At 49.3% G+C, this 12958-nt stretch overlaps 2 protein-coding genes across 3 annotated transcripts; one reads left to right on the top strand and one right to left on the bottom strand.

Moving 5' to 3' along the window:
* Window positions 1-308: 308 nt before the first annotated feature.
* arhgef15b (Rho guanine nucleotide exchange factor 15b) lies at window positions 309-12062 on the top strand. Of its 2 annotated transcripts, none has more exons than XM_078107178.1 (16): window positions 309-734; window positions 3051-3506; window positions 4792-5706; window positions 5821-5875; window positions 6350-6417; window positions 6533-6795; window positions 7225-7385; window positions 7611-7763; window positions 7968-8097; window positions 8334-8408; window positions 8745-8837; window positions 8941-9095; window positions 9852-10019; window positions 10136-10221; window positions 10331-10432; window positions 10665-12062. In XM_078107178.1, the coding sequence occupies exons 2-16, from the start codon at window positions 3128-3130 to the stop codon at window positions 10856-10858; spliced, it is 2997 nt and encodes a 998-aa protein (XP_077963304.1). In that variant the 5' UTR covers window positions 309-734; window positions 3051-3127; the 3' UTR covers window positions 10859-12062. The 2 variants fall into 2 exon arrangements, with proteins under 2 accessions (XP_077963304.1, XP_077963305.1); XM_078107179.1 differs by lacking the exon at window positions 309-734 and adding an exon at window positions 1851-1958.
* On the bottom strand, window positions 11414-12913 carry LOC120821531 (uncharacterized). Its single transcript, XM_040180156.2, has 3 exons — window positions 12735-12913; window positions 12578-12666; window positions 11414-12008 (listed from the first exon to the last, which is right to left on the bottom strand). Exons 1-3 carry the CDS (start codon window positions 12793-12795, stop codon window positions 11598-11600), a joined length of 561 nt encoding a protein of 186 aa, XP_040036090.2. The 5' UTR covers window positions 12796-12913; the 3' UTR covers window positions 11414-11597.
* Window positions 12914-12958: the final 45 nt, after the last annotated feature.

Raw genomic sequence — 12958 nt, 5'->3', positions numbered from 1 at the left:
TACTATAACTTTATTGTCCCCGATGGTAAACAAATCTTGAAGCCAGGGAAACTACAGAACACATACGTAAATAAAGAGTAAACATTACAAAATTCATATACATTCATAGTCATACGTATTAGAAAATATGCACAGAAAAATTAAACCATATACATCAGCTGATGGGGTATCACCTGTAGTACATCCATCCATCATCATCCAACCCAAATAATTGTTGAAATGAAAACATTACAGCATTTACCAAAAAATTTAGCACAAGAGGACCATTTTCTGCAACATCACAGGCATTTAACCCACCTTGCGTTTAGACTTTATTCTGAAATCCCCGACAGGAAGCTGAGAACGTCATGACGTGGGTTCGACGGTTGACGCTCCCGTGGGGGTTGTTGGTCTCCTGCCTGCCGTCTCCTCCTCCGATACACGCTGCCGGTAACAAAGGAGACAACAACGTCGGGATGGTGTGTGTCAGAGTATCAAAAACAACCTGAGCCCGTTCGCTTTTACGTCGTGGAGCATTTTTGTCTTAACAGCATATTTAACGACTGTCTTTTTTCCCCACCTCTTTCTTTCTGCGGGGCGAGTTACGTTCAAAGTAACGTCACATTAACGTCGCCGCGCTCGGTTATTTTTCCTCGTTTTTATCTTTATTTTTTCCCTCGCCGAGCACGTGGGACTGACAACACCAGAGCCGAATAACCGACGTGGAAGGACCCGACATGCCCCGAACAACATTGGTGAGGTTTCCTTTATCTTTTAACTGACATGAACGGTTTAGTTAATTACTGGTCGTTTCGCAGGTGAGGTTTGGTCGACGTTTATTCGGGAAGTACCTGTGCCCCGAAGGAAACCCCCGTGGCACCTGTTAAGGGTTTATAACGTCATAGCGACGTTGTCATACTAAAATGTAGTTACTATAACTTTTCTGGTATTTCTGTAGAATTCCTTAAAGAATAATCCCATTTTCTTAATTTGGGGTTACAGGGTTTATTGCTCCATTCCCACCTAGTGTGAGTGTGTGTTTGTGTGTATGAGAGAATTTATCTTTGTGTGTGTGTGTGTTTTCCTTTACCGTCCCTTTCTTCCTGTCCAATGTGGACACAGAAGGACAGCATTGTGTTGATGGGCGGCCCCGTGAAGCACATAAGGGTTGATTGAAAGGATCACACCATATCTCATCGTAGTTGTCTCTTCCAGGACAAATAGACTTATTGGAATGAATGTCCGTCCCACTGACCCAGTCTGAGTGTGTCCAGTAGACTGGAGGAGCTATTGAAACTAACCAGGTCAATAGAGAAAAAGGAGCCCCCCCCCATCCCCCGAAAAAGGGTGGTCTGACGTCTGCTGGCGGCTGATGGAAAGAAAGTCAATAGGGGAATTTTTGCACGACACGCACAACCGCAACACGTTGTCCCCGCTGCGTGGAGGACGGCTTGGTTGGTGCACACGCCCTCCCAGTTTATGAGGTTTATGAGTCTCCCCGTGGAAAATGATAAGAGAAGAATGACGTTGACGCCCACGGTGTCACCTTACCTGTGAGGGGCAAAACAAAAGTGCAAGAACGAGAGTGTCCGTGTTGTCCTCCTGAAGCTGTGACATTCATCCTGCGCCATTGTCCCAAAACCTCATACTGTTTTCAGTGCGAAGGAAACAGGAAACCTAAAACCTGAAAAAATTATAACCTCAGCAGCTGTGCAACATTACAAAGTGCTTCCCAAACTGGTCCGACGAGCCGGTGCACTTACGCAACGACACAGGAGCTACTGGTTCTTTGTTATTTACTTTATTGGGCTGGTCCCGTCCCGTCGGGCCATCGTATGAAATAACTGGCGCTTTCTACAAAAAGGAACAGCCTTCAATCCTGTGGTGTACTCCGCTGATTTGATCGTGCTCTCGCATACAATGTGGGTGACTTTGGAGAGGCATATTTAAAAAAGGTCAACAAAGCTGAGATGTCTGTGGTAAGCGTTTGAGGATTGTGTGCTGTTTTTAAGATATAAAATCGTCATCGATATATATCGAGCTGAGAAAAACACGACAATCCTGAGATTGGAGGACATGAAACAAGTGACTTTTATCCTTTCTTTGGTGTTATTTCTGGTCGTCATCCGTCAAAGCGAGCGCTTCAGCGTCTGCTTGTCGTATTTCAGACACTCACTTCTTAATGATGACTCAGTAGATGACTAACCCGCTATCAGCTGTTGCGCACACACGCACGCACAAAACAGCCACCACGAGGAGAATCTGCAGCATGTCCCATTTGTTCGTCCCAGAATGGGACGGCGCGGTTTATTTTAATGGGCTGGGAGAAGATTCTCGTTGGCCGTCTTCATATAAATCACAAGAGTGCTCAGAATGCGGATGGACACATGCCATTTTAAAGGAGGGTTAGGAAAGGGTGTCGAGTGCGTCATTGTGTTTCCGGGCGTAGCAGGACTCACTTCTTTTTTTTTAATGATGGATATGGAAGTAAAGACCTCAGACGTGGTCGCTGCTGGAGTCCTGTGAAGGTACGCAGGGTCAAAGGTGAAAGATCAGGAGCAGCTCGCGGCTACTCAAACTGCACAGGAACGAGTGGGCCGGGTGGCGAAATCATAAAGGCCCTTTACGTATTGATGTCGTGGTTAACTATTAATTGAAATACTACATTGATCACAGTTTTACAGGGTTTTAAAATAATTTCCGTGCAGGCGGACTGTTTGCTTGAGTAAATGTGAGGCATCTCACATCATTGCGATCGAAAAGGAAGAAATCCCTTCATGCGTCACCTTGGAAACATCTCAGCTATAAAAATCACCTATTTCCTTTGTAGGAATGTGTTCTCGTTAAATGAGTGCACAGCTTACAGGGCAAAGTTCTGACGTCTAACAGTAAGGGGATAAAAATCACACAGCCTGTAAATAAGATTTCTTAGATTATGCTGTAATGCAAATACTGAATTAAACGGTTAATCTCATCAGAAAAAGCGACTGTAATTGCAATTGATTGAGACATTGCATCTGCTAATGTCAAACTGAAGTTAAAGTTTCTTTCCCTTTGTCCTCCCTCACCAGGTGACGATGCCACGCTCACATTGACCTCTGCCCCCGAAAGCCATAAGAAGAAGAAGAAGAAGAAGCCTCCGGCCGCCATGTCTGTCCAGGAAACGCTCCAGCGGTCCCCGTCGCCGCGCCCCCCCAAGCCGAGACCGGATATCCCTCAAAAACTGCCTCCGAGAACCGGCCCCACTCCCCCGGGAGGGGGCGGCGGCGGCGCGAGGCCCCAGGGGGGGAAGGTCAGGGTGATTGTGGAGAAGTTTAGCGAAGTGGATCTGAGAGAAGCACCGGTGGAGCGGCTCGCCAATGGCGCCGCGCAACCGCCGCTGACAAAACGCTCCAAGAGGTCGCCCACGGTGAAGCCCAGGCGCCCCAGCCTGCAGCCGCCGGTGGGAGCGCCCCCGCTGCCCGTGAAGAGGAAGGCCCTGCAGGCGGAGAATGACGGGGGAGACGAGGTGGAAGGAGGTCGATCAGGTACTGAAAGTCGTTTCACTTACCTGTGTGCAGTAAGGACACGTTGTCAAGCCAGTTTACTAATTATTAGTCCAAATATTTAGTACGGGATGGCCTGTGAGGGTAGTAATTATAACAATAGTTGTCTTGCTTCCAACCTTTTATGGCAAACCTCAGTAAGGAGTCATGTGACTTTGCTTTCACTTGAATTAAGGTTTGTCTTTGTCGCCGTTCAGAGCCGGCCAACGCTTCAAGTAGCTAATCAAAGCTTTTAGTCAGCGGGACAAAAAAAATCAATTGACTAAGTTTTACTGACTCATCGTATCCTCTCACACAACCTGCGCCACAGACTGACAGAAAACATCTTCATGCCATGCGTGCATGACAGTTGTGCGTTAACTGGATTGAAATGTGTAATTTGTAGTATACACAGTGTAATTAATCGGAATGGGAACAGCCAGGTGTGGTTGCTCTGGAGAAACATGAGCCATGAACAGGTTCTGTCTGTCAGCCGGTCGCGCTTGATGTGTCATGTTCAGCTTCTGATGTCCGGCTGAATAAATCGCTCTGCAGCCGTTCGTGTGCCGCTCTCACTTCCTTGTTTTGGTTCCCCCTCAGAAACAATAACCCTTCGAAAACGTCACATTCTCTGGCGATACATCCACAATTCATCAGAATTGTTTTTTCATGTTCTCAATTTGAGAACTGATTTGTCAGTCAGTCATTTTACTGACAATTCTGAAAAATAATTGAGAAGTTCGGTCCAGAGAATGTTTGGTATTTGTGTCACTGACAATTTAATGGAATGAATAATCTTGACTTATTGATTAGTTTATCCTTTCAGCAATTAAGCTTAATCTAAAGAACCAACGCCATGGCCTTTTATTTAAATAGCTGACAAGGAATGTGTGAAAAGTGCAATTTTTATTCAAAGTCATAAATCGTCTTGTTTAATATGAAAATGTCCACAGTGAGTTTTAGTTTTTTTTCTTCAACCCTCTTTTTCTTTTCCTGCCATATAAACTTCCTGCTCTCTTGGTTCTCTCTGTCTTTCCTCAGCCTTTTCCATTTCCTTTAGTCAATATTTGATGTTTCAATTAAATATTAATAATCATTTGAATATTCGAGAACCCCACTTGCAGACACGTTGTATTTATTGACTTTCGTAAATACACCCGCAGGACCAAAGTGGACAGGAAGCAGCTAACTCCTATTAGCCAAAAAATGGCCTAAATGTATTTTGTATGGGATTTATTTGCACCATCGTCTCAAAGCGACTCATCTCTGTTGCCCCTTCTCCACGCAGCGCCCGACGGAAAAGAGGTAGAGGTCCGGCTGGTCGGAAGCGGTGAGGCGGAGGTGGAGCACAGTCCTCTCACACCCCTCAGTCCGTGCTGCGAGCCGAGCTGCAGCTGCTTGTGCCACCTGCAGCGGCCCGGGATGAAACTCATATGGGTGCCCGTGGACACGGATGATGGCGAGGAGGAGGAGGAGGAGGAGGCCGAGGAGGAGGGGGAGGCGGAGGCGGAGGAGGGAGGAGACAAGGATGAGGCCGATGAGGTCGAGCACAGGGGGGAGAACGAGCAGCTTTCGGAGGAGGACGTAGAGGTAACGCTGAGCGGGGGTGAGGACAGCGAGTCGGAGTACCAATTGGTGCCGGAACTAAAAAAGGAACCGTTCCACCAGAGCTTGGACGTTTTGCACAGCGACGTCGGCAGACGGCTCTCGGACCCAGGCCCCCGCCCCGTCCCCCGCGTTCCCAACGTCCGCGGCTCGCCCCCTGTTCCCCCGAAGCGGAATGTGTTGCCCCAAGTCCGCGGCCCGTCCGCTCAGAAGGAAGAGGAGGACATCTACGAGGACAACATCTACGAGGCCACGCTCCCCCAACCCCCTGCCAGCAAGGCCGCCGTGGCGTGTAAGGAGCTACCTACGCCGCCCCGCCGGTCCGACCTGTCCTCCAGCAACTCGGACCCGACCTGCGAGTTCCAGGGGGGCGCGGGCGACATGCCGCCCGCCGTGCCGCCGAGGATGCCCCGGGTGCTGGACGGGCCGGTGCACGGGGGCATCCTGCTGCCCCAGCCCATGCTGGAGGAGTGGCGCAACCTGCGGCACTTTCCCACCAGCGGGCCAAGCCCCCAGACGGCCCCCCCGCCTCCACCACCCAAGACGGATCCCAGGAAGGGCAGCATCATATCATTGCAGCCGCCGACGCGGAAAAAAGGTGCTTGCCGAAAACAAACATCGTTATCTCCGTCTGCGATGAGCTATAACTGATTGATAAATTGTTCATTTTTGTTCTGAGTAATCAGACAACTTCCTTTCCTTGTCATTTCAGAGGGAGAGAAGAATGGAGGGAATGAAGGAGAGAAGGAGGACGCAGCCGAAGAATCGTGAGTTACACCCCTCACTTTGCCTCCAACCTCCATTTTTAAAAGGTTTACAAGGACGAAGATGTTTTTCTTAGTTTTTAGATTTTAAAGACCAAAGCCGTCCATTGATGGATCATTTCAACACGTATTGACCGTGTAGCTACTAACTAAACCAATAAGCCACACGGGATGTTTCGCCTGCTGTGGTCAAAACCTACCAGCACACCAAATATGTATTCCTACGCCTCTGAAAATAGTAAGCCTTTCTAAAAGTATTTGAGTCATCAGTCATGCCGTCGCTGGGAGCCGCAGAGGGAGTAGATAGTATTCAACACATTTTTGGCTTTGAGCTTCTTATCTGATTTGGCGAGCCAGCCTTTTCCTCCAAGTCAACATTATAGTGTTTGTGTGTTGATGGGGTAATCATTAACTGTGCCATTCGATCTTTTGATGGATCATTGTGTCTCAAATCCCCCTGGTTGATCCCTGTTTTAGGCGTCCTGTCAGGATCGGCTCCCTCAGGAGGATGTCTTCGCTCAGCTGGGAGTCCCGGCTGCAGGATGGTAAGTCTGGACGTAATGTCTGCACGTTGGTGTGTCAGCCGGCGCCATTTATCACCTGTCGCTGTCACTCCCGGGGGATTAACCGGGGACCCTCGCGACACGTCTCTCCCCCCAGAGCCTCTGTACCAGACGTACCGCGCCACCGTCATCACCAAGGAGATCCGACGGCAGACGGTGTGCCGCAACATCAGTAAAGCCAGCGTGGACTACGCCATGGACTGGACGATGCGTCGCCCCGGAAAGGGGACCGCCGGCGGGTCACCGAAGGGCGTCTCCACGCCCGTGCAGAGCCAGAGCACACTGTGGCAGGACCTCCGGGCCGTGCAGGAGGCGGGGGTGCTGGAGCAGCTCACCCCCGAGCAGTGCAAGTACCAGGAGGTGAGGAGGGAGGGGCTAATGGGCCGAGGGGAGATAGGAGAAGGCAAACGGGAGATGCGGTATCAAGTTTGGAATCACATCTTAAAGTAATAATGTGGTGTGGGGAGGGAGGGAAGGTGGGGCGGGGTTGTTGTATCAATGAAGATCTACTCTTATACTATCCATACTACGCATGGTGCTGCAATATCATATCGATTCACTGCATACCAAGTTCATGAAAGCTTTTACCGTCAACTTTCCAGCATATCAGGGAAGGAAAAAATAGGAAGTGAGATGGAGCATAACATTGTACTTGTAGCACAGCATCATACTCTTTTTGGCTCGTGGGGCGGAGAATCAAGTAAACGTTTTACGCAGGAAATCTACAATAACACCACGGTGTCAACTTTAAGGTATTAATTGATATCTGTGCTTTTTCGTCGCTGGCAGAGTATGTTTGAGGTTTTGACATCCGAGACCTCTTACCTTCGATCCCTGCGGGTTCTGACCGAACACTTCCTGAGCAGCCGGGAGCTGGAGGAGACGATGATCATCAGAGAGAAGAAAACGCTGTTCTCCAACATCCTGAAGATCCGAGAGGTCAGCGAGAGGTGAGAAACGGCGAGAGGAAGGATGAAGGGAGGTAAAGGAAAAGGGAAAAATGCGAGGTGATTGATGACCTGGTCTATCATTAGGTCACTGGGCCCAAAGATGGCAACAAGGAAGGAAAAACAATGATGTCAAGAGTGTATTGAAGCCTGGTCTTTGTCTGGTTGCTCTTTTCCACTCGAGACCTTTTTATGTATAATTGCATCCTTTACTCTCCGACTCCACAGGTTCTTGAAGGACCTGGAGGAACACATATTCAAGGAACTGGTCTTTCCGGACATCTGCGACATCATCAACTACCACGCCCAGCACCACTTCCCGGCCTACATCGACTACGTCCGCAACCAGATCTACCAGGATAAGACCTACAGCTATCTCTTGTAAGGGAATATTTCACAAATAAAGTGTTCATTTCATGGAGTGGGTTGTATTCATCCGCAGCATTTTGTAAATGTTCGGGGTAAACCAAATTCCACAGCAGGCAGGGATTGTTAATGTGGTTCAATTGAGTTCCATCCACATTATCACTTCACACAGATATGAACATTTGAGCTTCTCGTATGCCCATTGATGTTTGTCGACAGGAAGAACAACACACAGTTCGCCACGGTCATCACTCGTCTCCAGGAGTCGCCTCAATGCCAGCGACTTCCCTTCATGTCCTTCCTCCTGCTGCCCTTCCAGCGGATAACCCGCATCAAAATGCTGCTGGAGGTGAGCGACAGCGCGGAACCACAGTGGTGAAATGAATACAGCACAAACAGGATTAGCGGAGGTCAAAGTTGCAGGAAGCAAAGCCTTCAGTTTGTCAACAGATACAACAAAAACGGACATACGTGTTAATTACTGAGTTTCAGTGTATTTTTACAGTATGCTGGTTCATTCTGTACAACTTTGTTTGCATTTAGACGGATAAGAAGGTGACAGGGAGTCGCCGTTTGTCATTTCAGAACATCCTGAGGAGAACAAAGGAGAAGACGGATGAGGAGCAGACGGCCTTGAAGGCTTTGAATTCGGTGTCGAAGGTAAACGCCCCTCACTCTTCGCCCTCTCTTCTGCCCACGAATGCGTATCGTTTGACTCCAGAGTGCCTCGCACGCCTCTGGATGTTTTGTGTCAGCCATTGTCTGAGGGGAAGGATCCCCTGTTCAAAGAGCTCAGCGGTGACAGCGAATCATACGGGTCACTAAGGACGAAGGCGTCTCAGACAGGGGGACATTTGCCAAAGCAATGCACCCGATACTCCCGCCGAGACGGAGCGCCGGCGGAGGGGAATGTCGGGTTTGTAAGCGTGGAAAGGAAATAAAACCTCTTGCTAAAGTGCTCTCGTCTCCCTGTTCCCCACTTTGATGATCGCACAGATCATCGACGAGTGCAACACAGAGGTGGGAAAGATGAGACAGGTGGAGGAGCTATACCATGTCTCTAAAACACTGGAGTTTGACAAGCTCAAGGTAAACCCGAGCGCACACCACTCATTCGTCAGCATTGAGCTCCTTGGACATTTATTTTGAAGGGATTTGAGAGGGATTTGGATAAGATACTTGTCTCCTCCAGGGCGTCCCGATCATCTCCCAGACGCGATACCTGGAGAAGAAAGGGGAGCTGCAGGAAATGTCCAGAGCGGGAACCATCTTCAACATGAGGCCAAAGTTCAACACCGTCTACCTCTTCCTCTTCAATGACCTGCTCATCATCGCTGTTAAGAAAGGGTGAGGCAGAATCGATGGATTTTAGACAGCAGTAAGAGGCTGCAGGGACGGCAGTGTGCACGGCAGTGTCCAAAGTCCCAGAATGAAATAGCCCCACAACTGGAGATTATGGACAGAAATCCACTATGCGCGGAGGATGAATCCTCCGAACTCTCCTCAAGCGCGATCAGGACACATGCTGACGTTAGCATTTAGCTCACAGAACGGCCACATTAGCACGACTCCAGTCAAGACTACTGGTCGCTTTAACCGGGCGGGACATTTATACTTGTCAATCACATTTCTGCAGAGATGAGGGAGTGCCAAACACTGTCTTTCATGTCAATGATCAAAATGTGTCTCAACCCTCAGCCCAAACACACTGATCCGCGCAGGATGCTCATCTTTTCATAACGTATGAGGCAGAGCTGAATCAGCAGTGCACTCAACAGCCAACGAAATGCAAGCAAAGCACAAACCTTGTTCAAGCGTCTTCTAGAAAACAATACGATGACACTCTGTAAACTCTGTAAATCATTCGTTATGTAATGCCTAAGGAAGATAAATCATGGTTTATCATTATCCGAAATAGAGAGGAAGGAGCGACCTAATTACATTTCAGATATGCCATGGATGTTGCCACATAAGACGGCAAAAATGAACGCAAAGGAGTCAGATACAAAATGCAGTTGAGATCATAGCACGTGCCTCGATATGTATCACTTCATATGATTTTGTCCTTTAAGTCCACTCCACCCTGTCTTTTTGCTTTCACAGCCCGGAGCGCTTTGTGGTCCTGGACTACGCCCACCGCTCTCTGGTGCAGGCGCATTCCACGGGTGAGAGCGGGGTCCCCGTAAGCTCCTTAGAGCACTGCTTCTGCCTCACCCTGCTGGAGAACCACCAGGGACGCATGGTGGAGAGGCTGCTCAGAGCTCCCTCCCAGTGAGTAGCCCCCCCCTCCCCTCCCCTCCCCAGGAAGGATTCAAGAGCTTTTATTTTTTGTTAGTCATGTTCCAGTTTGTCCTCTCTTATTGTAAGCTGATTGTCCCTGTGAACAGGTCAGACATGCACAGGTGGATGGCGGCTTTCCCAAATCCGACCAACCCGGACCAATACGAAGAAGAAGTGGTTTATGAGGACTGGGGTGAGGACACACACACACACACACACCGAATGCACCATGATGGAATCCACAGTATACGTTTGTGTGTTTCATGCCCATAGTTCATTGTGTGTGTGTGTGTGTGTGTCAGATTGTCCTCAGGTGCAGTGCGTGGAGCAGTACATCGCCCAGCAGGCGGACGAGCTCGCCCTGGAGCCCACTGACATCATCAACGTCACCCGCAAAACCGAGGGTAAGAATGGGTTTAAATGTGGTTCCTGTCCAAAAAGTGGAATTTGACGCAACGTTAATCGTTTCCTTAACGTCCGCATTCCTCGTTTATACACCCTGACCCTCATAACCGCCTCACCCCCCCTCAGCGTAGCAGTTTATTGATTTGACTTCCTTGCACGAAGGCTACAGAAACTTCCAATCTACCCTCGTTTGTCCCCCCCCCCACCTCTCGTCCCACTTCTTTCTCTCAGGCTGTTACGAAGGCATACGCCTGTCTGACGGTCAGAGGGGCTGGTTCCCCGCAGCCAACGTCATGGAGATCACCAACGAGCATGTGAGGCGGCGAAACCTCCGGGAGCGCTACCGGGTCATGCAGGCGGCGACCATGGTCGCCAGCACCAAGGGAAACACCTTGCATAAGGACCCGAAGATCAAGGATGTTTAAAGTGTGGATACAAACGCTTGCAAAAGAAAACGAGTGTGAAGCGGGGAGTTTGGGACTGTACTACTGAGAGGGACACACTATGTGAACGTGCACGCGTCCACTCGGTAACAGAGGTCTCCTCGTGCACGGCTACCAAACTGTCGATGCGAACAAGCGATTCCGACATCGGCATCTCAAACACGAGACCTCTTGTGACGTTGTCATTAAAGCCAGAATACAGGATAAACTTTAGAATCCAAGAAAATAAAAAATAAAAAATTGTGACACTCAAGGAATTTAACACCTCAAGAAGGTCAAAACCAATTAGGAAGTGCCTTCGAATGACCGGACAACACACCGGACCTTCAATCTGCACCGAGCACAAGAGCTCTGGGAATGCATGTTCATGTTTGGAACCACTATGGAGGAATACTGTAGCGCCCCCTGCAGCCGGTTGTCAGTAAAGACTGGATATTATTTTGTGGATGGATCATGTGCAATGTGTTGTAAATAATGAGTGCGGGGGTGATTATCTCACAACAAAACACTAGTGATTTTATTAAAAAAAAAAAAAAATTTATTAGATAAAGGCTCAATGTTTGATCATTTTTATTGAAAAAAGTGACAAGCAGATTCTCATTCTCGAACTTTCTGGTGAATACCAAGATTAAAACATGAGCTAACGGTGCAAAGAACTGGTTTCCATAGTGACAGTAAACTAAACCCGGGGGCATGAAGACCCTCTGGTTCGGATCTGCTTCTAGATTCGGTCCCTCTCCATCGGGCCGAAGCCGCTCAAGAGGACGTCCGCCACCTCAAGCTCCAAATCTGACCAACAATCCGCGAGCGGCAGCGGACCAGCCGCTCTCGCACGTGGCACCTCGCTGCAGAGGGGCCCGAGGGCCCCCGTCAGGGTCTCCTTACTCCGGAGAGGCACTTCTTGGTGGTGCAGTTTCAGGAGATTAGTGACGGCCTGGTCCTCCTCCTGGGTAAGTTGGACCACGAGCCGCCTCGGCCCCGCAGGAGGACGCGGAGTGTTTACCCTCAAGGAGAGGCTGCCCAGGTCCCTGGTGGGGTGCGTCCCCCATCTGAACGGGGCGGGGCGGCTCGGTGGAGAAGGGAATGCCGACATGACTGGTGGTGGGGTGTTGAGGCGGAAGCAATCGAGAACCTGATGGAGGGAGATGAGGATGGAGGTTTGAATAAAAATGTAAATGGTAAAAAACTGTCCAATTACATGAATTGTTATGCTTCTGTGCTGCGGTCATTTTGTGTTGCTTTCACAAAACGATGATCGTTCTAAAAATGAACAGCTTTACTGCCAAAACAAACTGCCTCCTATTGCACTCATCTCAATTTCCTTTGCCGTGGACAGGCTCTAATCTAGTCTGAGCCAATGTTATTAGATGTCCCTCCACGCAGTCTGGGTTCATATTGAAACATTGAGTGAAGAATGTCACATGTACATAAATGGTAGTTTGTCACTAGTCTAGTTTACCTTTGATTAGTGTTCAACTACTGGAGGGTTACAAATGCAGCTGTGACCAACCCTTAAAGGCCTGGGCCGATTAATATACAGTATTCTGTCCCGTTAAGCCTGTATGTACGGGCAAATTATCTCCTGGATAGAAATTCCATCGCACTGCCAATAGTCACATTTATGGAGAGTAAAAAGTTCAAAAAGTATGAACATGTGGGGGTCAATTGGGGTTGTGGCAGCCAGTCTTCAGATGAGCTTACCCTCAACTCAGTGAGCGCGTTGGGGACCCTCCTCCCACAGCTCATGGTGGGATCGGTGTAGAACAACTCTGCTGGGGTGATGACGGGCACTGACGAGAGTGGACACGTCAAGAGCGGAATAAAGCTTTAAAACGTGATGGGGGCGGACCTGACTTACGCGTTGGGTTGCGCCGGTTCGTGCGATGGTGCGCAAAATCCGCAGCCATGTACACAGGCATGAAGGAAGGGTGGCGCAGCGTCCTGCTGGAGAGCGGAGGCACCGTGGGTCGCCTGGACCCCTGAGGAGAAACGTGGCCTTAGTCGTCGCGCGCAAAAGGCAGATGTTCGGTTGAAGACAACGTGTGGGGGGGGGGGGGGGGTCAGATAACTCACATGTCCTTC

The sequence above is a fragment of the Gasterosteus aculeatus genome, chromosome 7 (assembly GCF_964276395.1).
Source record: "Gasterosteus aculeatus chromosome 7, fGasAcu3.hap1.1, whole genome shotgun sequence".
Lineage (NCBI taxonomy): Eukaryota > Metazoa > Chordata > Actinopteri > Perciformes > Gasterosteidae > Gasterosteus > Gasterosteus aculeatus.
This window is presented reverse-complemented; position numbering and strand designations above follow the sequence as displayed.